This window comes from Oryctolagus cuniculus, chromosome X (genome assembly GCF_051225735.1).
Source record: "Oryctolagus cuniculus isolate XC-2025 breed Fujian yellow rabbit chromosome X, ASM5122573v1, whole genome shotgun sequence".
NCBI lineage: Eukaryota > Metazoa > Chordata > Mammalia > Lagomorpha > Leporidae > Oryctolagus > Oryctolagus cuniculus.
In genome coordinates, this window is record NC_142888.1 from 27060554 (window position 1) to 27087732 (window position 27179).

A 27179-nucleotide genomic window follows, 5' to 3' on the forward strand; every position below is an offset into this window, starting at 1 on the left:
TAGGCTAAGTCAGGTCCACATTCCTGATGCACACAGAGTAAGATCAATGAGTGCTGTTTTAAGCCATTAAGTCTTGGTATAAGTTGTTATGAAGCAATAGATAATGATTACACCTTCTAGGTTTGACATCTTTCAAACATTTACTAAGTAAATCTTCCTTTTCCCCCCTCAATCAAGGTCACTGATTATACTTTTGAATAGAATGGGTCAAAGACAAAACCCTGGTGGATGAGGTCATCCAACCAGCTATGGACTACCTAGTTGTACTAGCCTCAGCTCACATTCCTCGATTTTACTGACAAAAATCCCATGAGAAACATGTCAGCATAGTGAGTCTATCAAAAGAGGCAGTTAAATCAGTTACTACTTGTTTTCTAGCTATCAGAGAGACAAACTACATAGAAACCTCCTCTCTTATCTCATCCCACTCCTCTTCATTAAGATTTCTATGCTCAGAGTTTACTGGGGCTTCTTATCCCTCTGAACTCTATTTCCTTTTGGATCCTCTTCTCTCAAGTGTGCTGAAAGTGTGAGGGTAACTCAATATTCCCTACCTTAGCCTCCTTGGCCACGGGGAACCTTAACATGAGATATTTTCCTTTTTCTTATGACTGGAGGTCTTTCTAAACAGATGAGATCACAACTAGTGTGAAGCTTTAAAAGAAAAGTGTTAGCATTATTCAAAACTAAAACTATTTAAAATTTTACCACTTAGGAAATTAAATGTACACTCACAATTCAAAAACCATGTAAAGCATTCCATCTGAGCTATATGTCTCCAATAACTCTACAATGTGTGGATGTTTCAGCATATGACAGATACTGGCTTCCCGCTTTAGATCTGCAAAACAAACATACAACATGCTTCATTAGGTAGGAACAAAAGACAATTAGAGTGAATGATGAATGAATGGATATGATCTATGGTAACATGAAGACTTCTCTAACTACAGAGGTGAAATCCCCCATTTAAACTGAGCTTAACTCTTTACTCCTTAAAATCTTTAACAATATAACTTTCCATATTTTTGCTAGCTTAATCCCATATACATTATAGAACCAGCTCTTATTATAAGAAATGTATATACTCCTTAGTACAAATATTTTCCCCAAAAGTATATTAATATACAAATAAACACTTTTCCCCATACTGTTGTAATCAAGCTTCAGCCTCCAAGTTTTTAACTCTTCTATGATATGCTAAAAAGTAACTCAGTTTTCAATATATCCTTTTCCTTAGTATCTATAAATTGGATAAGAATATATTATCTATTCTTTAGCCTAAAATACAGCATTCATAGACCATTCATAACAGGAAAGTTATATGGTATAGGAAGCAAAAAAAAAGCAGTATGGTTCAGAAAGATAAGGTCCTCTGGCTAGATAGTCAAAGCCAGACTTTTTTTTAAAAATATTATCCATAAAATGCATTGGATAATTCAGGACTCTACCAAACTCAAAGTGTTATCCTGAAGAACAAATTCAGATAATGTTGGTAAGACAACTGTGTAAACTCCATAACACCACTTGGAAAACAAAATTGTTAATAACATCAACACACTAGGGGCCGGTACTGTGGCTCACTTGGTTAATCCTCTGCCTGCGGCGCCGGCATCCCATATGGGCGCCGGGTTCTAGTCCCGGTTGCTCCTCTTCCAGTCCAGCTCTCTGCTGTGGCCCAGGAAGGCAGTGGAGGATGGCCCAAGTGCTTGGGCCCTGCACCCGCATGGGAGACCAGGAAGAAGCAGCTGGCTCCTGGCTTTGAATTGGTGCAGCGCACTGGTCATAGTGGCCATTTGGGGGGTGAACCAACGGAAAGAAGACCTTTCTCTCTGTCTCTCTCTCTCACTAACTCTGCCTGTCAAATAAAAAAAAAATAAAATCAACACACTAAAAGTTTGACCATGTGCATCACTTGTTGTGCCTTTGTAGAATAAGACAACCAATGCCTCCCAGTACTAATAGTGCTGGGGTTTTACCTGGTTGCTGATGAATAAAATCCAATATAATGTCTTTATATGTCAAAGTAGGAGGGAGACAAATAAGGAATAATCAAAGCTAAAGATATACTTCACAAAGTAAAATATATAATATGATCTCTTTTCTGATTTGCTAATTCAACTTAGTCTTGTTAACAAGAACAACGGCTGTAGATGGAACCTTGGAAGACTCACATAAGGCTGAATGAGAAAGAAGTCAGTAAATTAGACAAAAGAGAAACTACCAGAAAAGGAAGAATCAATACAATAGTAAGAAAGTTGAAGGAATAAGGGGAATTAGTGGATAAAGAGTTAAAGAAGGCTGAGAAAAGTCAGTAAGATTCAACTATAACAGGAAATGGAACTTCTGGGCAAGATCAAGGTCTATGGAGGGGTCAAGGTCAAAGCCAATATGCAGGTGCTAATTATGTAATAATTTAAATTAAAATTTAGCACACCTTTCACTGGGCTAAGTACTTAATATGGTCACTATCATTTACTATCCCAACAACCCTGAGAGGTAGGTCTTTTGCAGATGAGGAAATTAAGGCTTGGAAGCATGTTCAAGATCACACAGCTATCACAGGGGTAGGCTTTGAACTCTAGCCTCTCTAACTTTGAAATCAGCAGTCCTTCCATAATGCCAAGCTGGCTTTGGATCTGATCGTTTTTAAAGAATCTATCAGTAAGAAAGAAATAGCAGGGTCAAAGATTGTACTTGTCTGTTTTTGCTGTTATTTTAAAGCAGGAGTCAGGAATGTCTAGCCCATGGGCCCTCTAATAAGGACCATGAAATCATTTGGTCTGGCCCTGCCAAGGCAACCATAGGCAGGACTCAAAATTCAATACATCTATAGCAGCTAATTTTTAAGCTGATAATTTTGTATGGCCTGTGAATAATGTTATAAATATCCAAATGGCCCCTGGCAGAAAAAAGTTTCTCCACCCCCGTTTTAAAGGAAGCACTTGGTGTGTAAATGGCCGTGATGGAAAGTGCTGGTCCTACCTTTGTCCTTGCCAACTGCAGGCTGACTGCTAAGGTATACAAATGGCTTTCTTGCTGCCAATGAGTTGGGACAATGACAGGCGATGCAATACCAGCAGAGTCTACTAAATCAGCTTCAAAGGGTAGTGGGAAGATTCAAATGAGAAGCTGGATGTGAGAGGACTATGTGGAGCACAGCACATGATACCATGGGCTAAGAGGGCTCAGCATGAGCTGCAACGAAAGAGATCAGAGGCACAGGAAAGATGTCTCTACGTCCAAAAGCAGCTGGGAAAGCCCTGCAGGAGAGCAGGGTAGGATACAGCTGTGGGGTTTGTGCTGGGAAATCATAACCATGAGGAAGCCTTTTAACAAGTGTGCTGGAGGACCAGGCTGAGCCAAACAACATCAATCAGATGCCTGCAGTTGTTTCTCTCCCTTCAAGAATGTTCTGCCTCCTGATTCTATGAAAAGCTTCAGAGTTTTATCACTCCTTTAAATGTTTACTTCTAGCTTCTCATTTTATTATTAGTCGTCCTTTCATATCTCTGTTTTCATCTTAGCTTCTTATTCCATTCCTTTCTACTCTGATCAAAAGCTCGATTTTAACTCAGTGCTCTAACAAAGTAAACAGATTTCGTGTTTGTCACAATGAAAGCTGAGTTTTATTTCCTCTTTTCAGTTTATTTTCTGTTTTTTTCCCTTTCATGTAATTTCAGTGTGTTTCAATCGCCACATTCACTATTTGGCATGTGACACATCTGTTATAATCAAAGCTTATAAGTAGAAATGGATGTTCTAAGGACTCATCCATTGAAGCCATACATTTCTGCTTGGTAAACAGCTGAACAAGCCCTTGGTCTAGTCTCTTATCACCTACTTATCCTCACAAGAAATGCAGAATTGCTGAGGGCCTGCCTTCAAAGGTGAAAGTGATTTAAATGTCACCAGATCTGACATTTCTGGGACTAAAATGAGAACAGAGATTGGATAGCACAAAACTAGCAACATAAAAAGCTATTTGAAATAATAACAGCAATGATGCAAAAGACGGCTTGAATCCAGGATAACTATGGTACCACTCTCTAGAATTCAAATATCAATTAAAGAGCCCAAATAGAAAAGTAAAATTAAAAATACATTATATAAGCATTCAAAGTATAGAGTCAAAGATTATTAACTTCAAAGTGTTCTAAAATGTGAATGTGAGTTAAAGATATAGGTATTGAGTGCTATTAAGTGCATGATGATACAGAAAACTGAAAGTACTGTTTGCCAGCAAATCAACTCATGAGGCAGAGAAGGAACTCAAAAACAGGTGATAATAGTATGATTTACTGTCATTGTTTTACTGCCTACAGATATTAGCACAGAACATGCCTGCAAATAACATGACCCAGAGTTACCAGCCCTGTTTGGAAGTGGTAGCTCTGTTCCCAGACAAGTAGCTGATAACTCCCTCCATTCTCCCTTGTACTTTCTTATTTTATAATCTCTCAGGGCAACTTTTAAAGATGTTTTAAATGATTCTTTTCATTTGAACGGCAGAGCAGCAGAGAGGGAGAGAAATAGAGATCTCTGATCTGCTGCTGGTTTACTCTTCAAATGTCTGTAACAGGGCTGGCCCAGCCCCAAGTCAGGAACTAAAATTCCACATGGGTCTTTCATGTGGGTGGCAGGGATCCAAGCAATTGAGCCATCAGCTGCTGCCTCCCAGGGAGTACATTAGCAGGAAGCTGAAATCAGAAGCAGAGTAGCTGGGACTTAAACCAGGCATTCCAATATGAGAGGTGGACATTTTAGCGCTGTGGTGTCCTAACTGAAGTGCCAAATACTCACCCCTAAAAGGTTTTTTAAATCATCTATTTCTATGTCTAGTGTTCTTAAATCTAACTATGTGCCGATAATTATTTAATCAATTTAATTGTCTTTAAAAGGGTACTAGTAATACTGAAAGCAATTATTTGATTTCCTAACCCAAAATGGAAGCACACTGAAATTAAATCAACCTGCTACAAGGCATGCGGACTATTATAAGCTGAGTAACCCTTATCAAAAATGGGTGGGATCAGAACTGTTTCAGTTGCCTGGATTTGGGAATATTTGCATAGACTTTACTGATTGAGCATCCCTAATCCAAAAATCCAAAAATCTGAAATGTTCTGAAATCTGAAACTTTTTGAGTGTTTCAGATTTTGGATGTCTGAATTAGTGATTCCCAAAGAAGTCTGCATGATCCAACAATTCTAAAGTGAGTATGCCTCCCAGGGCCTGCAAATCAGATTGTCCCATAAATAATGGATAGTTAGAGGAGACTGTTTCAAGTGGTCTGTTTTAAAAATAATTTCCCTGGAAAGTATTTTTATTATTCATTTCACCACTACTTGTTCTTGTTATAGGAAAATTCTTCATACTGTCTTTAAAAAGTAGTAGTTGAGTGCTACTTTCAGAGTGTCATGATCCCGAAGCAAGCTTAAATAATTGAAAGCAGAGCATTTGGGACTCTAACCGGCACTGTAATATGGGATGTGAGAATTGCAAGTGGTGGCATAACCTGTTGTGCCACAATGCCTGCCCCAATTTCGTTTTAATTCTATCTTTTGATTTGCTTTGATGTATATACTTTCTTGATTCTGAGTTCTGCAGTTATTACAAAGTTTGTAATGCCAGTCATTCAAAAAAGAATGTAAACTCAAGAAAGTGTTTTTTAAAAAAACACTTGTATAGAAGGGAACTCTATTGCTTCTTTTAAAAAACCAAAACCAGGGGGACGGCATTGTTACATAACTAGTAAAGCCACTGCCCATGACACAGACATCCCATATGGGTCCTGGCTGCTCCACTTCGGATCCAGCTCCCTGCTAATATCTCTTCCCACCTGCTCCAAAACTCTGCCTTTTAAATAAATAAAAATAAATCTTAGGAAAAAACCCAAATCCATTGTGTAGTTATTAGAATTTCTGCATGCTTGTTAATCTAAATCCTTCACTTTTTTCTGTAGTTTTAAGTTAATTTATCTTGCTTAATGTATTACACAAAGAATAGTCATCGTCCACTGTAGAATAGTGGTAACCCTCTGTATGCTTCAAAATTTATTGAATGTTTTAGATTTTATTACTAGTCCAGATGAGCAACATTTGAGATTTTAAAGTGCCCCTGTTTTAAGTCCTCATTTAATGATAAACCTGTGACCTATTTATCCATATCGATCTCCATTTACAGAGAAAGAAATTGAAGCTGAGGGTTCAACGATATTTGTAAATAAGTTGCTGAAAATCACACAAGTAGTAAGTGGAGGGAGCAGAACTAATAACAATAGTCCAGTGCTTGTATTATCACGACAGAAGGGCTCCTGGGCTGCACAGTTTTTATGTCACTAGAGCCACTCACACACAACAGGCGTGCCATTGCCAGTGTGGTAACACTGACTTGGGCAATAAGCTCTCAAGGTTGTTGCAGAGCCAGCTTACTTCAGCTGCACTATCACCAGTGATGGTCAGAAACTAGACACTGATTTTTTTCCCTGACAAATACATAAGTAGTTGCATTCATTTCTAAACAATTTCACTTTAGAAACTCAACATTTAAACATAATTCACTAAGAGCTAACCCAGACTCCAAATCCAAATAAATATTCCAACCTAGTCATGAAATAATTAGGCTTGAAAGTATTAATGTGTTCATTTGAATGAATATTAATAACAAAACACTACCGACTCAACACTTTTTCCTTGGTGTACTGAAATTAATTCCCATGTGATATTTTAGGAAAGGAATCCATGCGGAAGCCTAGAAGGAGTATAGTATAGCAAAGTCGGTTTCTATTGCTGAGTTCCATCTATCTAATAACTAACTTAAAGACTAAAGATACCAGCTGTCTTTGGCAATACTACAGGTCAGGTTGGCTTTAATGAGTGTATGTTCCCATAAACCAGGAAAGTTGACCTTCTCAACCAATGATGACCAGAGGCCCAGACAGGCCTGTGCAAGAATCTGGGTTAACTGCAAGCTCATTATTTCTTTGATCTTTTACACATTTTACAACCACGGTTTTATACATTTTATCATCTTCCCCGCCTGTGGGGAGCAACTCGGACTAGACTAAGTTACTGGAATTAAGACTTATTCTATGCATCTGCTCTCCCACAATATGGCGCTGGGAGAGGAGAAAACAGCTTCTACACAGCTGCCTCCAGTTCAGCCAATAAACTGTAGGACTTGCTCCTGATTGGAGGAGAGCAGCGTACTCGGCGTGTGGGCAGCCGAGTTAGGATTGGCGGAGGAGGACTATAAAGGAGGAGAGAGACGGCATGCACCAGGAACATCTAAGGGGGACATCCAAGGGGAACACCTGTGCAGCCCCCGAGAGAGCCGGCCGGCGGTGTGCCGCTCCCCTGCGGAAGTGGGGAATGTGGCCAGGGGGAACTGCCCTTCCACGGAGGTGGAAGGGACAGTAGCCAACCCGGGAAGAACCAGCAGCAAACCCGGGGAGGGCCGAGCAGACGAAAGAACAGCGCAGGGTCCTGTGTCGTTCCTCCACGAAGAGGGGGAGCGACACCCGCCCCACACACACAAAGAGAAATACAAGCAGCTTCTAATTTTTTAAAATGCTTGCCTATTTTAAAAATCTAAGGGCCTAAAATTTTATCTGACAGGTAAGTAAAGAAAGGAAGCAGCCTATCATTGAGAATGTTTTACAGATGTAAATTTTTTTAAATAGATATATATTAATTATGAAAATACCAATGACATTCTTTTCAGAATTAGAAAAAAACAATCCTATGTAATCACAAAAGACCCAGGATACCCAAAGTGATCTTGAGGGAAAAAAAAAATCTAGCTGGAAGAATCACAATACCTGACTTCAAAGTACACGATGAACTTATAGTAATTAAAACATTATGGTATTAGCATAAAAACTGACACATGGATCAATGAAATAGAATAGAGAAATTAATCTATGTACATACACAGTCAACTGATTTTTGACAAAAGTGGCCAAACCATATATTGGAGAAAGGATAATCTCTTCAATAAATGGTGCTGGCAAAACTGGATGTATAATGCTAAAGAATGAAATTAGATCCCATACGTCTCGCCATATACAAAAATCAACTCAAGATGGATCAAAGACTTAAATTTAAGACATGAGACTATGAAGTTGCTGGAAGAAATTGGACAGGAAACAATTCAAGACTCCGGTGTAGGAGATGACTTCTTGGATAAGATTCCCAAAGCACAAGCAACAAAACTAGACAGACAGGATTATATCAAACTCAGAAGCTTCTGCACAGCAAGGGAAACAATCAATGGAGTGAAGAAACATCAAAAAGAATGTGAAGAAAATATTTGCAAGCTACCTATCTGACAAAAATTAATATCCAGAGTCTATCAGCAACTCAAAAAGCCCAACAAAAATACAACCAATCCAGCTAAGAAATGGGTAAAGTTCTCAAAAGAACAAATAAAAATTGCCAAAAAATATATGAAAGAATGGCTCAAAATCACTGGCCATCAGGGAAATGCAAATCAAAACCACAATGAGATATCTGTTTCATTTCTATACATTTTTTTGTATTCTATATTAACTATCACATATCAGAGAAAACATATGCTATTTGTCTTTTTGGGACTTTTTTTTTTTTTTGACAGGCAGAGTGGACAGTGAGAGAGAGAGAGAGAGAGAAAGGTCTTCCTTTAACCATTGGTTCACCCTCCAATGGCCACTGTGGCCGGCGCACCACGATGATCCAAAGCCAGGAGCCAGGTGCTTCTCCTGGTCTCCCACGCAGGTGCAGGGCCCAAACACTTGGGCCATCCTCCACTGCACTCCCAGGCCACAGCAGAGAGCTGGCCTGGAAGAGGGGCAACCGGGACAGAATCCGGCTCCCCAACCGGGACTAGAACCCAGCGTGCCGGCGCCGCAGGCGGAGGATTAGCCTATTGAGCCGCGGCACTGGCCAGGACTGACTTATTTCAATAAGCATAATGGTTTCCAGTTGCATCCATTTTGTTGCAAAAGACAGGATTTCATTTGATTGCTATTTTTAGCCGTTGTTTAAATACTCCTGTGGAACTGTGGTCTTTCTACTTTTACTTGTTGAATGTTATGCTTAGTGGTACATTAAGCCTGTGGTTATAGAATAGACTGATATTATATTTTTGTAAAACTTAAAGAAAAAAAGAAAGGAAGGAAGGAAGGAAGGAAGGAAGGGGATTGAAGGATGAAGAAAAGGAGAGTGGGCTACATGGTTATCATAGAATTGTACCTATGAAGTACATGAAATCTGTTCTCTTTATATTAATGAAATCTTTTAGAAACACAATAAGATACCACCACACCCCTGTCAGAATGGCTATTATTCAAAATACAGGAAGTAACAAATACTGTTGAGGATGTGGAGAAAGAGGAATTCTTATACACTGTTAGTGGGAATGTAAATTAGTGCAGCCACTGTGGAAAACAATACGGAGACTTCTTAAAACATTACAAATAGACTTTTGTGAAATGATCAGGCAACCCCACTACTGGGTATACACCCAAAAAACATGAACATGTTGTGTCAGAGATACCTGCACCACCATGTTTATAGCAGCACTATTCACAGTAGCCAAAATATGGAACCAACCAAGATGTCCATCATCAGATGAATGGATAAAGAAAATGTGGTATGTGTGTATACACACAACACACCTGATGGAATATCACTCAGCTATAAAAAAGAATGAAATTCTGTCATTTGTATCAAAATGGTTCTAAAGGGAGGACATCATATTGAGTGAAATAAACCAGACACAGAAAGACAACTATCACATGATCTTCCTTATATGTGAGAGCTAAAATTTTTTAAAAATAAAAAAAATGAAAGAAATGCCTGTGTAAATTTTGCTGCAAATACATACAGTATTTGGTCAGAAAATCTATCTTAATCACATTAATCATTTACAAATTAATGGAGTTTGGTAAAATATTTCATAGAGAGTTTTCAGTCATAAATATAATGAATACCAAAGCAGTGTGTCCTGTTGAATGCCAAATTTAAACTAAATTGAACATCGTATGTATAAATAGATGTCAGTTGTAAAATATAATAGGCCAATTATTGTGAAAGCTACTTGTATTCCCTCTCACCTTTCATTAGGATGGGTTGGCAAATAATTACCTAAAGTGCCATTTATTTCCCAGAGATTTAAATTTTTTAAATTCTAGGTCATTCCTAATCAACATTGACATATTATAAATCATTGAGCTTATTAGTTAGACATTAATGAAGATTCCAGGTGACCAATTCAATAATCTTTACTAATATTTATCTTCTGAAGTGTTAAACTGTCCTGGAAGAAAAATTCTGGCTGAACAGCCCATTTTCAGATAAAGCCAACATCAAATTTAAAAGAAATCAAATTATTTGTCTTTAGAAGATATAACTTGGAGTTTTCTCTTTAAGGAGTTACTCAACAATTAATTTGGTGAAAATCTGTTTTGTGTTCAACTAATGAAATAGAAAGATGCTAATCATATAGATAAGAGGAAAAAGCGAAGATAACTGAAATTCCAACCAACTAGAGGTCCAGTATTAAGAGCTCTTATCAAATACATGAATGACATTATTGAGGTCATATTTTATACATGATACAAATAGAAACATAATGTTCTAAACTTTTCTAGGTGGTACAATTTCTCTGTTGTTCTTCATTTTGGAAAACATAAATCAAAGGGGGAAAAGATCAGGGTATTTTACTATTATAAAAACTAGACACCTATTTCAACATGATACTCCTTACGATTTAAAGGAAAATTACAGATGTGCCAGTTTATACCTCAATTAGTTCCCAATATTAAAATCTTAAAAATCATCCATGTGAGGAGTATGAGGGGATTTTGTGGAATGACAGAATGCACACAGTTGTTAAAACTCAAACTGTACACTTAGATAGGTTCATAAATTATTTAATAAAGTTTATAAAGCAAAAGTCATTGCAATAAAAACAGGAATTCAACTACGTCAGTGTCAAAAAATATTCCCATGCCCGTGGTTTATACTTTCCTAATTGTGTCATTTATATTTAATTTATAATTTTATTTATGTATTGATAGCTGAGGAGCTCAGCAAGGACATTCTTACTACTCACTTCTCCCATAAACCTTTATCTAGGATGAGGTCAACTCAGAAAATATTGCCAGCAGAGTGAAAACTCTACCCAGAGAACAATTTGTGGTCTGTTTTAATACATGAATAAATGCTTGACAGAGGCCAAGATTCTCTATAGCATAGTGAAATAATTATCAAGGTTTTTTCTTTAATTTAAATGGACAGAGGTTTCCCAAATCAGCTATAGAATACTTTCATCAACAAAATTTCATAAAAATAGTATAAAATAAAGTTATGGTAAAAAAAAAAACTAAGTACCAATGTGCGACACTTATTTTGAGAAGGACCAATAAAATCTGTAACCTATTTTGATACACTATTTAAAAGCAGGGATATGGATTACTGCAGATACATGGCTCAATCACTAAGTTACTTTCTATATTTTATTTTGTTGTTCTACTGACAAAATGCAGATTCACATCAAGGGATAGTTGCTCACACATGTGTATAAGCTGGGTAGCTCGCCTTGCAGTCTTAATTTTTAAAAAAGATTTTATTTATTTGGCCGGCGCCGCGGCTCACTAGGCTAATCCTCCGCCTAGCGGCGCCGGCACACCGGGTTCTAATCCCAGTTGGGGCGCCGGATTCTGTCCTGGTTGCCCCTCTTCCAGGCCAGCTCTCTGCTGTGGCCAGGGAGTGCAGTGGAGGATGGCCCAAGTGCTTGGGCCCTGCACCCCATGGGAGACCAGGAGGAAGCACCTAGCTCCTGGCTCCTGCCATCAGATCAGCGCAGTGCGCCGGCCGCAGCGCGCCGACCGCGGCGGCCATTGGAGGGTGAACCAATGGCAAAGGAAGACCTTTCTCTCTGTCTCTCTCTCACTGTCCACTCTGCCTGTCAAAAAATAATAATAATAAAAAAATATTTTATTTATTTGAGAGATGGAGTTATAGACAGACAGAGGGAGAGATAGAGAGGTCTTCCATCCACTAGTTCACTCCCCAAATGGCTGCAACAGCAGGAGCTGAGCCAATCTGAAGTTAGGAGCCAGGAGCTTCTTTCGGGTCTCCCACATGGGTGCAGAGGCCCAAGGACTGGGGCCATCCTCTGCTGCTTTTCCAGGTGCATTAGCAGAGAGCTGGATCAGAATTGGAGCAGCCAGGACTCAAATTGGTGCCCATATGGGATGTCAGTGCTGCAGGTGGAAGCTTAGCCTACTATGCCACAGCGCTGGTCCCCGCAGTCTTAATTTTTAAAATAACTGATCAAGAAGCTTCAAATAACAGTAGCAGAAATTTTTGGTCCAAAACAGAATCACTGAGAGTGGTTGAAAAATGGCAGAGAGGATACTTTTTGTATACCCTGAAATTCTGGACTAAGGAAAATACAGGGAGTTCTGAAAAGGTCAGATCCCTCCCCCTCATATTTTACCCTTGGAGTAAAGTGTTTTCATTTAATCTCTTGTAGAAAACAAATAAGTATTGGGGCTGGCGCTGTGGTGCAGCAGGTAAATGCCCTGGCCTGAAGTGCCAGCATCCCATATGGGCCCTGGTTTGAGACTCAGCTGCTCCACTTCCGATCCAGCTCTCTGCTATGGCCTGGGAAAGCAGTAGAGGATGGCCCAAGTCCTTGGGCCCCTGCACCTGCATGGGAGACCAGGAGGAAGCTCCCAACTCCTGGCTTTGGATCAGCACAGCTCTGACGATTGCAGCCATTTGGGGAGTGAACCAACGGATGGAAGACCTCTCTCTGCCTTTCCTGTCTCTGTGTAACTCTGGCTTTTAAATAAATAAATAATCTAAAAAAAAACACATAAGTACCATACTTTTATACCTGAAAATGGGGCAGTTATCTAGATCATCAGGTTTTAACTTACATGGGATCAGAAACCATTTTAAAAATCTATCAAATAGAGGCTCTGCCCCAAAAGCTTTTGCAGTAACATTTAAGGGAAGCACAAAAGCCAGTGACAGATCTAGATATTGACGATCAAAGATCAGGATCATGTCAATCATCTAACCCATTTCCTGGTTGTGGCAAGAGCACTGTGTAGACTGGGAAGCCACAGAAGCTACTGTCTCCTTTTGTACCCTGAAATGAGTACAATTTTGAGGAGAATCATTACTTAGATAAAGAAGTAAGTATAACCCTCATATCATTTTAGCTGTTTTTTTCTTTTGCCTCCAAACCCCTCACTTTACTGTGTGAAATCCATGAAACTACCATAAAATATGCATTTCTTAGAAAAATTAGAGAAGTTGCAAGTGTCTGCCATCATGCATGACACAAAACCAATGCACAGTAAGTTTGATTTTCTTTTCCTTTGATCATTTTTGGTAAAATAAAATCTTCCTTACTTTTTACAAACGTCAATCAAAATAGGTTTGATGACAAGAAAGTGACAATGTGAACATGCATTCCTAAACCATACTGCTAGATAGCTTTAACTTTGTAATTTTTCATCTGCAATTTTTTTAGAAATCACACAGCACAGTTTATAAAGAAATAAAGTTGACCATTGGATTATCTGGGGGAAAAACAGGTCCAGTTGAGGTATCTAATTATAAAGACACTGGTTAAAAAAATACTATGTATATAGCCTACTGACATCCAGCATTCTTATTCTTCCAGACACCTCTTGGAGTCATCCTCACACAAACTACTGCTTCTCTTCTACTTTCTACATGTAGCTGCCAAAACTGGTTCATTCTGCACTCTGCATTTCTACAACACCTGTCAAAACTATCTCCCCCTTACTGCTATTACCCTAGTTTCAGCATCTACTAATTCTTGTCCAGATCACAGTGAAGATCTTTTAACGGGTTCCTTTGCCTCCAGTTTCTTCTCTTCATTCCACTTATTAAAATGTCATCATAGTGTTACTCTACAGCAGATATTATCATATTACCCTAAAAACCTTCAGTGCTCTCCATTCCATGTGCCAAGACATTGCAATCCTCCAGCATGGCTTTGAAAGCCTTTCTACGGTGATTTTAAGTCCAGCAACTTACCAAGGGTGCACAGACCTATTTAACTATATAACTGGAAGTAGAACCTAGCTCTCCTGCTTTTTAGTCAAGCAATTTAAGTTTCATCTCCCCTACCCTTCCTCCCTTCTTTCCTTCCTTTGCTATTGCCATGCGATCCACATTTCTTTCCAGGTGCCTCTGCCTTCAGCTTCCCTTACCCTATCCTGAACCACCGGTAGCTTCTCTCTTGCTTGCACCTCTCTGTGCCTTGGAAATATCCTGCTCCCTCTGACACTCTATGTGCTCACTTTTCTGCCTGATAAACCCCAAGTCATTCATCAAAATCCCATTCAGACTCTGCCTCAAAGTCTCCTTAACAAATCTCTCCAGCCGAGGTAGGCATAGCCTGCTGTGATCAGGCAACATGCCTCAGGATCTCAGCATTCACCTCATTATTCTTCCTGTGAATCCTGCCAGAAGGCAGCAGCATGCGCACAGAGCCATTCGACCAACGTCTAGTGCACACCCTCCATCTCACATCGAAATCTAGGTCTCACTGAATCCGAGAACGTTAGAAACAGGTGCTAATAAGAGAGCCATCATCACATGCTTTTCTCCAGCCTCACATTTTATTTTTTGGAAGGAAAATGAAGTCCAAAGAAAAGTGACATAGCCTTGCATGACTGCAAGACAAACTCAAATCTGTGATTCTCAGCCCAGCATCCTTTCATCATCTCATTCTCTTTGTGAAAGAGGATGTCCAAACTTTGAGGCAATCTACTCCAGGTGGCATATTCACATTGATTACAGACTTGTCAGACAATGACCCCCCCAAAAAATACCATCTATGAGAATACTTCAAAAAGCTGGTCTAAGAAAAGGGAATTAAAAGATCAGTTAGTTTTGGTTCAAGAAAATGGAAATCCTCAAATAGATTTTCAAAATACACATTTCCATGAACTTTTTGAAGACCCTCTCATACTTGCATATAACTGGGAATGAATGTTGTTCTGTATATTTTATAATGATTTAAAATAGAAAACTTCAAGGTACATCCACTACTGATACCATTTGCCTTAAACAAAAACAACACAAGGGGTCTTTAAAAGCCTCTATCAGAGCAACAAAAACTCTGCTAAAATTGAAGAACAAATATCAAATTTATGGTGTAGCTTCTTGGATGGGAGAATGGTGAAATCACTGATGGTTTACAAAAAGTTATGGAAACAGTGCCTTAAAGAAATCAGTATATTCCAAATGGATAGCTGCTTGTTTTTAAATTTGAGAGACAGGGATAGGAAGGGAGAGAGAGACACACACAAAGACACAGAGAGGTCTGATCCATTGGTTCACTACCCAAATGTCCATAATGGCTGGAGTTAGGCCAGGGGCTGAAGTTGGCTCAATCCAGGTCTCCCACATGGGTGGCAGGAACCCAATCACTTGATCCCACCATGGTCAGCATTAGAAGGAAGCTGAATCCAAGAGCCAGAACCAGGTATCAAGCACAGGCACTCCGATGTGGGATGTGTACATTTTAACCAACTTCTTAATCATCAGGCCAAATGTCCATCCCAACTCATTAAAAATGTTAAGAAGGGACAAGACATTTTTTTTGGGGGGGGAGCAAATACTTTTTAATGGGTTATTTATCTTTTTTACAAATACACTGGAGGATCATGCAATGCTGCCTGCATTGGATACAATCTTAGGCCACAAGTCTGCACACTCCTTTGCAACTGGTCCAGTGATGGCAGAACCTTTCATCTCGCCTTTATTGTTTACTATGACTCCTGCGTTATCTTCAAAATAAAGAAACACGCCATCTTTTCTCCGGTAGGACTTTCGTTGTCGAATCACCACTGCTGGATGGACCTTCTTCCTGAGCTCTGGTTTGCCTTTCTTGACCGTGGCCATCACCATGTCACCCACGCCAGCGGCGGGTAGTCTGTTCAGCCGTCCCTTGATCCCCTTCACAGAGATGATATACAGATTTTTGGCTCCCGTGTTGTCGGCGCAGTTGATCACGGCGCCTACCAGAAGACCCAGGGAAATCCGAAATTTCGTGCCAGAGGACCCGCCACGTCCTCGCTTCGACATCTTTGGACGCCGGAAAGGCACAGAAAGGAAGTAGGCACAAAGGATGCTGGGATATGAACCGGGACAAGACATTTTTAAAGACGAAGTCTGCAACAGCAGACCATCCAAATCAATTTGCAAGGAAAAAAAATTATCTGTTCTGACCTTAACTGAAGAGGATCAATGGTTAACATCAGAAATAATAGCACCACAGAGATCTCAACTGGTTCAGCTTACACAATTCTGACTGGAGCATTAAAGTTGGGCAAAGTTTATGCTTGGTAGCTGCCAAAACAGTTATGCCCAGATCAGCTGCAGTTATAAGAGCAGGGCTTTCAATGGAAATTTTTAAAAAGTGGGATCAAGATCCCAAAGAAAGGGCTGATGTTGTGGCATAGTAGGTTAAGTTGCTGCCTGTGGCATCAGCATCCCATATGGGTGCCAGTTTGTGTCCGGCTGCTCCACTTCCAATCCAGCTCTCTGCTATGGCCTGGGAAAGTAATGGAAGATGGTCCAAGTCCTTGGGCCCCTGTACCCATATGGGAGACCCAGAAGAAGCTCCTGGCTCCTGGCTTTGGATAGGCCCAGCTCCAGCCATTGAGGCCATTTGGGGAGTGAACCAGCAGATGGAAGATCTCTCTCTCTCTCTCTCTCTCTCTCTCTCTCTCTAATGCTGCCTGTCGAATAAATAAATCTTTTAAAAAAAGATCCCAAAGCAAAGATAAAACATGGCTTTACTAGTATAATCCTGAAGACACAAAAAATGGCTGCCAAGTGATAGAAGTGGTCTAGTCAAAGCAAGAGTGAACCAGCCAAGAGCAAAAGTCATGGCTACAGGTTTTTTTTTTTTTTTTGAATAATTTACGCACTTTTCTCGCAAACTTTCTGGAGGGCCAAAGAAAGACAACATCTGTTTTTGATGGGAGCGTTTGGAGAAAGGTAGACAAAGATTTAGCTGAAAAACACCCAGGAAAGCTTTCTTAGAGTCCTCCTCCACTATGACAATACCCCCACTTATTTTCCCTATCAAACAAGGGCAATAATGTGAGAGTTAAGATGGGAAATCATTAGGCCTCTACCTTATAGTCCCAATTTGACTCCTTCTGACTGCTTTTGGTTTCCTATACTTAAAAATCTTTGAAGGTTACCAATTTTTTCCAGATAGCAATGTAAAAAAGATTGCATTGACATGCTTAAATTGCCAGAACCCTCAGTTCTTTAGGAATGGACTTAATGGCTCATAATTCAATTAATAAAAGTGTTTTGAACTTGATAGAGCTTCATTGAGACATAAAGTGTACATTTTTATCTTTCTATCCCATATTTCCATGAACTCTTTGAAGTCTCCTAGTATATGCCAAACATTCTGCCACTATATAGCTTATATACCATATTTTAAAAGTTTTATTTAGGAGGCTGGCGATGCAGTGTAGCAGGCTAAACCTCTATATGGATGCCAGCATCTCATATAGGTGCCAGTTTGCATTCCAGCTGCTCTTCTTCTGATCCAGATCTTGGCTTATGGCCTGGGAAAGCACTAGAAGATGGCCCAAGTGCTTGGGCCCCTCTACCTGCATGGGAGACCCAGAAGAATTTCCTGGCTCCTGGTTTCAGATCAGCTCAGCTCCAATCGTTGTGGCCATCTGAGTGAACCAGTGCATGGAAGACCCTTCTCTTTGTTTCTCCCTCTCTCTCTAACTCTACCTCTCAAAATAAATAAGTAAATTTTAAAAATGTTTTATTCGGGGGCCAGTGTTGTGGTACAGCAGATTAAACCATAGCCTGCAGTGCCAGCATCTCATATAGGCACCAGTTCAAGACCCAGATGCTTCATTTCTGATCCAGCTCCCTGCTAATGCACCTGGGAAAGCACCAGAAGATGGGGCAAGTCCTTGGGCCTTTGCACACACATGAGAGACTCAGAAAAAAAAAAAACCTGGCTCTTGTCTTTGGCCTGACCCAGCCTTGGCCTTTACAGCCATTTGGGGAGTGGACCAGCAGATGGAAGATCTCTCTCTGTGTAACTCTACCTTTCAAATAAATAAAATCAAAAAAAGTTTTGATTTTTGATTGATAAATAATGAATGGATGCATTATGGGGTGCAATTTGCTTTGATATACCAATACCTTGTTTAAAGATCAAATCAGAGTCAGTAGCATATTTACCATTTTTTTAAAAAAAATTAGTTTAATGTTATTTTATTTGAAGGCAGAAAAAGAGAGAGAGCTTCCATCCACTGGTTCACTCCACAAATGCCTGCAATGGCTAGGGCTGGGTCAAGCCAAAGCCTGGAGCCCTGAACTCAATCTGCATCTCTCACATGGGTGACAGGGACCCAAGTTCATGAGCCATCATCTGCTGCCTCTCAGGGTGTGTATTAGCAGGAAGCTGGATCAGGTGCAGAGGAGCTGGGACTCAAAGGAGCACTCTGATATGGAATGCAGATATCTCAAGTGGCCACTTAACTGCTGTGCCAAATGCCTGCCCTATTTACCATTTTTCAAAATTCACTCTTTTACAGGGTGAGATGGGTGTATAAAAACTTTGTATTACTATCTCACAGTTTTTGGCTTTTAAACTTAAGACTATTCTGAAATAAAATGTTTTAAAAAATAAAAAGAAATAAAGCAGGCAATAATGCTAAACATTATACTAAAAAAGAAAAAGGTGATAAAGGGAGTTTTTGTTATTACTATTATAAAGGACATTATTGAGTCAACTGGAAAAATTTGAATTATATCTATAGATTAAATAAAGGTATTATATTCACATTAATTTTATGATTTTGATCATTGTACTATGGTTAAATAAGAGAGTATTCCTGCTATTTGTAGGGGGGAATATATATACATCTGGATTATAAGAATACAACAAGATGTTTATTTTGCACCAAAAATTGAAAACCATGCATAGTTTTTTTTAAAGATTTATTTATTTATTTGAAAGTCTGAGTTACACAGTTACGCAGAGAGAGAAGGAGAGATGTCTTCCATCTGATGGTTCACTCCCCAGGTGGCCACAACGGCCAGAGCTGCGCCGATCCGAAGCCAGGAGCTCCTTCTGGGTCTCCCATGAGGGTGCAGGAGCCCAAGGACTTGGGCCATCTTCTACTGCTTTCCCAGGCCATAGCAGGGAGCTGGATCGGAAGTGGAGCAATCAGGTCTCGAACTGGTGCCCATATGGGATGCCAGCACTGCAGGCCAGGGCGTTAACACACTGCGCCACAGCGCCGGCCCGGCATAGTTTTTTCATAATGTGGATTTCCATGAACTTTTTAAACACTCCTCATATTCTTGGATTTTTAAAATTTTTGTGCCAAAATACATTTATTCTGTCTTTAAAGATTTATTTTATTTATTTGAAAGGCAGAGTTACAGAGAAAGAAACAGAGAGAGAAACAGAGAGAGAGAGAGAGAGAGAGAGACTGACAGACAGATGGAGAGAGACCTTTCATTCACTGGTTCACTCCCCAAGTGGTAGCAATGGCCAGGGCTGGGCCAGGCAGAAGCAAGAACCAAGAGTTTCCTCCAGGTCACCTATGTGGGTGCAGGGGTCCAAGGACTTGGGCATCCTCCATTGCTTTCTCAGGCGCATTAGCAGGGGGCTGGATTGGAAGTGTAGCAGCCGGGACTTGAACCAGCGTCCATATGGGATGCTGGCATTGCAGGTAGCGGCTAAACCACAATGTCAGCCCCTACATTTATCCCTTAATCCCATTTTCTATAACATTTTTGAAGTACCCTTATGCAGAGAGGGGTGAGAACAAACAAAACAATTGTGATACAATGTTAATAACATTCACATGTGGGAATTTAGGAGAACATATTCCAGAATTCTTTGTACTACTGTACAATATCTAACATTTCTATAAATGTAAAGTTATTCAAAAAATAAGACATTTTAAATCAATGAAAAAGAATCTTCTTTTCTAGCTATTTTGAATATATGACTAATTATTAACTATAATACCAACAATACCAGAATGTTTTCCTTCTGACTGTAACTTTGTACATGTTGACTAAGCTTTCTCCCTTATACTATGTTGATTAATATTATAAATTACATATCCCCAAAATTTTATTTTGAAAGAATCCTCAAGATCCAAAGTTTCACTTAAGCTTTAACATGATCACTTAAATCCATTTATAAATGTGGATCTTGTCTTTGGTTAATTATCAGGAATAATTTCATTAGGTTAAGTGATCATAATTCTTTTCATAAAAAGAGCACATCTAATTTTCTTCCACTAGAGGGAACTATAGATCATATTATAGTTCGGCAACTAGAATATCCCCAAGATCTCTGGCTATAGATAATAATTTTATTTTTCTTGATACTGTTATACCTAATACACAGATGAGATGATTATTTGTTTTTAATATGTTTAACAATAACTATCATCTACTATTTACTGAGTACCAACTATCAGGCAGGTTCTATTTTAGAAATGTTGACAATTTAACCTTTATAAACCTCAGACACTCACGTCATATAGACAGAATAGTTAAGTAACTCACCCACAGAACTAAAATGCTGTGGAGTAAGAATACCCAGGTGGTTTGGCCCCAGCACCTACCCTCTTAACCCTGTTATAATGCTTCTTAGGTCTACAATTACTCAATCCTGAAGACAAATGTTACTGGTATATTATTTCTCTGTACTTTTTCTAAAAATGAAAATATAAATTCTCAAAGTAAAGCTCAATCAGAGCAAATTTCAGTCATGAAATTGTAAAAACTTAAAAAAAATCCCTAAGCTTAGTCCTTTCAATTCAAGTCACCCAATTCTACTTTTGAAAAATTAGTTTTCTATTCAGAAATAGAATCATTAAAGACACAATGACTAGGCGGGGCTTCTGCAGTGGTTGTGTGAGGAATGTAGGGAATGCTCTCCCCTGGAGAATTACACACAGTTGTTCCTTGATATTGCAGTACATTACTTCCAGGTCACCCCTGCAGATAACAGAATCCACAGATGCTCCAAGTCCCTTACACAAAATGGTACAGTATTTGCACAGAACCGATCAACACATATGCACTTTAAATCACTTCTAGATTACTGTTAATACCTAATACAATGTAAACTGTTGTTATCCTGTATTGTTCAGGGAATAATGACAAGGAAAAACATCTAGACATGTTCATACAGATGCAATTTTTTTTCTGAGTATTTTTGATTCTCAGGGGGTTGCATTCAGATGCAGAACCCACGGATAGGACTGACTGAAGTAAGCTGGTTAACATTAACAAAGACAATTAGTCAAAGCCTATGAAAGACTGGTCAAAGGGCTTACAACAAATAAAGAATTTTTTCAATGAAATCTACAGAAACGTGCCAAGAATAAGGAAAGGCTATGACATTCAAGATAGGGACTGTAGAAGGACTGCACCCACCCACCGACAGGTCTGTCTTGTGGATGGACTGTTCTATGGGGCTCAGCAGTTGCATGGCAGAGGAGCTCCTTGACATGGAAGAATACCTTGGGGTGGATCTGGCAACTGGTGAACCTTGACAGATCCCATTTTCCACAGCTTCATGTTGTGGAAGGCCTATTACTGAGTGGGTGGCAGAAGTGAATGGCAACACCCATTCTTCTGCACTCAACTCCAGCTAGCTACACAGCAGTCTGGCGAGAAAGCTGGTGAAGAGTGTAGCTGCCCTTTCCCACGCAGTTCTGGGTAGCAAGAGGGCTACAGATGTGGACTTGTCAGCCAAGCAGCAGCTCTATCTTCTTCACTTTCTTAGGGCAGGCAAACTATTTATCAGCTGGTGAACACTGGCAGATACCATGCTGCTTGAGTGGAAGCAGAGCTGGGAGGAAGGGCGTCAGTTCATGCTCCTTCCTCCCCTACAACACAAAGCTCCAGCTCCGCAGAGAGGATCTGCGTGGAAGAGGCAGTGAGGAGCAAGTTCTCCATTCCCTGTAGCTCCTGTACCATACTGCAGAGATTTCGTTCAGGAGAGGGCATAGCAAGCCTCACAGACTAGCAAACTCAGTTCCTGAGGAGAAGCCTGACTTTAATCGGATCAGGGTATGGAAGAGTTTATACCACATCACAGGGCATTATCAAAAACTATATAGAGCAGGGCTGGTATTGTGGCCACCTGCAATGCCAACATCCCATATGGGCACTGGTTCCTGTCCTAGCTGTTCTGCTTCCTATCCAGCTCCCTGCTAATGCACTGGGAAAAGCAGCAGAAGATGGCCCAAGTGCTTGAAACCCTGCAACCCATGTGGGAGACCTGGAAGAAGCTCCTGGCTCCAGACTTTGATCTGGCTCAGTCCTGGCCATTGTGGTCATCTGGGGAGTGAACCAGTGGATGAAATTCTCTCTCTCTTTCTGACTTTCAAACAAATAAATAAATCTTAAAAACTGCAGAGCAATCAGGTAGCAATTAGTACAATGTGTACCAATAGAGGTAGATCTGCTTAATGAGATTAACAGAAGGGACAGAGCCCAGTTAAAGCCACAGTCATTCCTGATGGTGAGGAAGGGTGACTACAAACACAAAGATGCTGCTCTGAAGAGGGAGATCAGATGTTGCACTGCATTAGTCTAGCAAACCACTGAACAAATGAACAAACAGGAACAATAAGCCCTGAAGTTGGGAAAGGGTGTTAGTATTCACAGCTGCTAGAACAGAAAGGAGACAAGCAAAAACCAGGAAAGTGTGACTCTTACATAGGAGGAAAAAAAAAGGCAGCAGCAGCAGCAGAAAATAGAACTGCTTTTGGGGAGGCCCAGATGTTGGAATTAGCAGAGAAGACTTCAAAAGCAGTGATTCTAAATATGTTCATAGAATTTTAAAGAATTAAAGCAGAGGTGGAGAACATCTGGCCACATAAGGCCTTCAAAATCATTTGGTCTGGCCTTGCCTCAGCAACTGCAGGCAGGACTCAAAATTCAATAAATCTACAGCAGGCTAATTTTTAACTTGATAATTTTCTATGGCCTGCAGATGATATCATAAATATCCAAATGCTCCTTGGCAGAAAAAGGGTACCCTATTCCTGAATTAAAAGAAGATATGATGACAACGGCTCATCAAATAGAGAACTGACATTTGAGCTGGTAAAACAATTGGCAGATTTGATATTATACAATTTGAAGAACATAGAAAAGAAAAATGATCAGAGCCTCCTAGAGATGAGGGATACCGTTAAGCACACTAATATATGCATGATGGAAGTACAAGAGTAGGAGATCTTTTATTTGAAAGGCAGAGTTTGCAGAGGGAGAGAAGAAGAGGAGAGGAAGATTGAGGGAGGCAGGGAGGAAGAGAGGGAGAGAGAGAGAGAGAATCTTCCATCCACTGGTTCACTTTCCAAATGGCTAAAATGGCCAGAGCTGGGCTGGTCCAAAGCCAGGAGCCTGGAGCTTCTTCTGGGTCTCCCACATGGGTGGTAGGGACCCAAGTCCTTGGGCCATCTTCCAATGTTTTCCCAGGCACATTAGCAGAGAGCTGGATTGGAAATGGAGTAGCCCAGCTTGAACCGGTGCCCATACGGGATGCTGGAGTGGCAGGCAGCAGCTTTACCCACTACACCACAACTCCGGCTCCCTTATTTATGTCTTCATCATTAGCTTCTGCTCCTTCCAGAAAGTTCCAAATAGGGATCGTTATGTGACCAGAAGGAACTATATATTATAGGAAGGGGTAACCAGAGATGTATATCATAAATAAATACATAATGTATATAATACTTAGAGAACAATAACTCAACTGTATAAGTAAAGTGAAACTACATTTCCATTTAAACACAGTAGTTTAAATACATGCATTTCTCTGCTGCCTTTTGAAGCCCAACTAATATTTCAGTAAAGGCATTGAAAAGGCAGAGACTGTGGAGGGCATTTGACCTAGCAATTAAGAAGACACTGGTTAAGATTCCAGCATTCCATATTGGGGTACCTGGGTTCAATTCCTGGTCCTGGCTCCTGATTCCAAATTCCTGCTAATTCACACCCCAAGAGGTAGCAGGTGATGGCTTAAGTAATTAGTTGGGTCTCTGAAAACCACATGGGAGATCTGGGTTGGGTTCCTCGTTTCCAGCTTTAGCCTGGCTCAGTCCTGACCCTTGTGGGTATGTGGGGGAGTGAACCAGTGATGGGAGCTCCCTCTGTCTCTTTCTCTCTGCCTCTAAAAACATTTTTTAAAAAAACATAGAGTCCTAGAAACTTAAGGACAATGAGAGAGGAGGCAGTAGCATGTTAGACAGATAAATAAAATTTTGGATCTCACTACTGTGTACATATCTAAAGGAAATGAAATCACTCCGTTGAAGAGACATCTGCACCTCCATGTTTACGGCAGCACTATTCACAACAGCTAATGGAATCAACCTTTGTCCATCAGCTAATGAAAGGATACAGAAAATATGTATATATACATTTATACATATAATTTGGCCATAAAATGGATAAAATATTGTCATTTGTAAGAAGGATGGAACTAGAGGACATTAAGTTAAGTGAAATAAGTCAGGCACAGAAAGACAAATACTGCATGTTCTCTCTCATATATGGAATCCCAAAGATTTGATATTATAGAAGTAAAGAGTAGAACAGAGGCTAGGGAGAGTAAGGAGGAAGCAGGGATGAGAAAAGGTTGGGCAACAGGCACTAAGTTACAGTTAGAGTAATAACTTTCAGTGCTCTATTACCCAGTGGGGTACAGATAATGATAATGTGCTGCATACTTCAAAAAAGCTGGAAGAAATAATTTTGAATGTTTTTACCACAAAGAAATCATATTTGAGGAAATGGATATGCTTAACCTGACTTGAACATTATGCAATGTATGCATATATTGAAATATCACATGTATCCCATAAATACATATAATTTTTATGTGTCAAAATTTTCAAAAAATCTTGGATGGTAGAAAGTAAATGGACAAAGTTAGGCAGATCAGAGAAAGCTGAAGTCCAGATGTGGCAACCATTAAGATGTGCCTCTTACCAATCAACTACAGGGAGTGCAACTGACAGACAACCCCAAGTGCAGCACTATCAATCCACCAATGCATTCCATCAACATCATGCTTCCCACTGGCTACTCTCAACAAGCAACAGAGAGCAGCAGGTTTACCAAAGCAGACTCATTTCTCTGACTTTGGCTCACAACTCCCAACAGGCCTTGCCAAAACATTCTTGAAAAGAAGTTTCCTTCCTTTCTTTCTTCCATTTTTCGTACAAAGGGTCAGATCTATATATAACATGTGAGGGTTCTCTCAGCAGTTTATGGCTCTCCATTCATTTTTACTCACAGGTAGTTTCCCAATCAATTTCTTGCACATCTAATCCTTCCTTGAAATCTTTTTTTTTTTTTTTTAATATCTGAACTAATACCCCAAGCTTGCAACAAGGCAAGCCAGGAAGATGCAAGAATGTTATGGGGGCTGGCATTGTGGGTTAAGCCACTGCCTGGAATGCCAGCATCCCATATGGGTGCTGGTTTGTGTCCTGGTTGCTCTAATTCCAATACAGCTTCCTGTTAATGTGCCTGGGAAAAAAGTGAAAGATGGCCCAAGAGCTGGGGCCCCTGTCACCTATGTAAAAGACCTGGATGGTGTTCCTGGCTCCTGGCTTCAGCCTGGCCCAGCCCTGGCTATTGAGGCCATCTGAGGAATGAACCAGTGGATGGAAAATATCTCCTTTCTTTGTAACTCTGCTTTTCAAATAAATAAATCTTTAAAAATGAATGATTTGAAACCTATAGAACAAGACTATGAATCTATATAATAGCAATAATTTAAAAGAATGACCCAGGAAATTCAAACAGAAAGGTTAGAAGGTTAATTTGAGGAGACACCTCAAAGTAGAACAAAAGGATAAGGAAATGAAAAAGGGAAAGAAAAGTTGGAAATGAAGATCAACCCTATAAGCCCTCATATTATGTGAAAATGGCAACTCCCAAAAGAGAAACTGGAGGGAAGCTATCTAGGAAATATCAAAAAATATTTTTTTCTCTGAACTTAAAAACAATGAATTTCCACATTTAAAAAGATTTCCAAGCACCTAGCATAATGACTTTTTTAGAAGGTCCATAGTGAGGCCGCTGCCTACAGTGCCGGCATCCCATATGGGCACCAGTTCTAATCTTAGCTGCTCCACTTCCTATCCAGCTCTCTGCTATGGCCTGGGAAAGCAGTGAGGATGGCTCAAGCCCTTGGGTCCCTGCACTTGAGTAGGAGACCCGGAGGAAGTTCCTGGCTCCTGGCTTTGGATCGGCGCAGCTTAGGCCATTGTAGCCAATTGGGGAGTGAACCAGCAGATGGAAGACTCTCACTCACTCTCTCTCTTTCTCCCTCCCTCTTTCTTTCTCTCTTTCTCTTTCTCTTTCTCTTTCTCTTTCTCTCTCTCTGTGTGTGTGTGTGTGTGTGTGTGTGTGTGTAACTCTTTCTAGTAAAATAAATCTTTAAAAAAAAAAAAGCCCATCGTATGGGACCAGCATTGTAGCACAGTGGCTTAAGTTGCCACTTGCAAAGCTGGCATCCTATGCTGGAGGACTGCTATTATCACTGCCAGCTGTTCTGTTTCTGAGGCATCTTCATATTACTGTGCTTGGGAAGACAGAGGATAATGGCTCAAGTGTTTGGACCCCTTGCCCCCCATGTAGGAGACCCAGATAGAGTTCTTGGCTCCTGGCATTGGCCTGGCCTAGCTCTGACTATTGTGGCCATTTGGGAAGTGAGCAAGCAAAAGATCTCTGTCTCTCTCTCTCACACACAAAGACAGACACTCTATCTTTCAAATAAATAAATACATCTTTTTAAAAGAGCCTAAAAACAAATGAACTACAAAGGCCCACAGTAAAGAACACCATTGTGGAATTTCAGTGTGCAAAGGTAAAAAGAGTATCATTAAAGCTTTTAGAAAAAGAGAAAAATGGTCAAGCACTGTTATAAGTGCTTTAATATGTTATTCAATTAATTCTCTCAATAATTTTAGAGGCAGGAAAGAGATGTGATTGTTTGATGAAGGAACTTTGGCACAGAAAGGTTATATAACATGCCCATGTTTCACAGCTGGTAACTAAGTAGTCCAGTTATACTGTATAAGCTTTTATCGA

At 40.0% G+C, this 27179-nt stretch overlaps 1 protein-coding gene and 1 pseudogene across 17 annotated transcripts in view; both read right to left on the reverse strand.

Moving 5' to 3' along the window:
* The window catches only part of CASK (calcium/calmodulin dependent serine protein kinase), a 366640-nt gene that overhangs the window by 221279 nt on the left and 118182 nt on the right, over window positions 1-27179 (reverse strand). For all 16 annotated transcript variants that reach the window (XM_089324399.1, XM_089324403.1, XM_089324402.1 and 13 more), the window contains exon 3: window positions 736-841. In XM_089324399.1, the coding sequence (XP_089180525.1) occupies window positions 736-841 (106 nt within the window). The remainder of the gene's footprint in view (window positions 1-735; window positions 842-27179) is intronic.
* On the reverse strand, window positions 15634-17090 carry LOC100351949 (large ribosomal subunit protein uL14 pseudogene; annotated as a pseudogene). The gene has a single exon (XR_016228078.1). The product of XR_016228078.1 is annotated as a large ribosomal subunit protein uL14 pseudogene (transcript).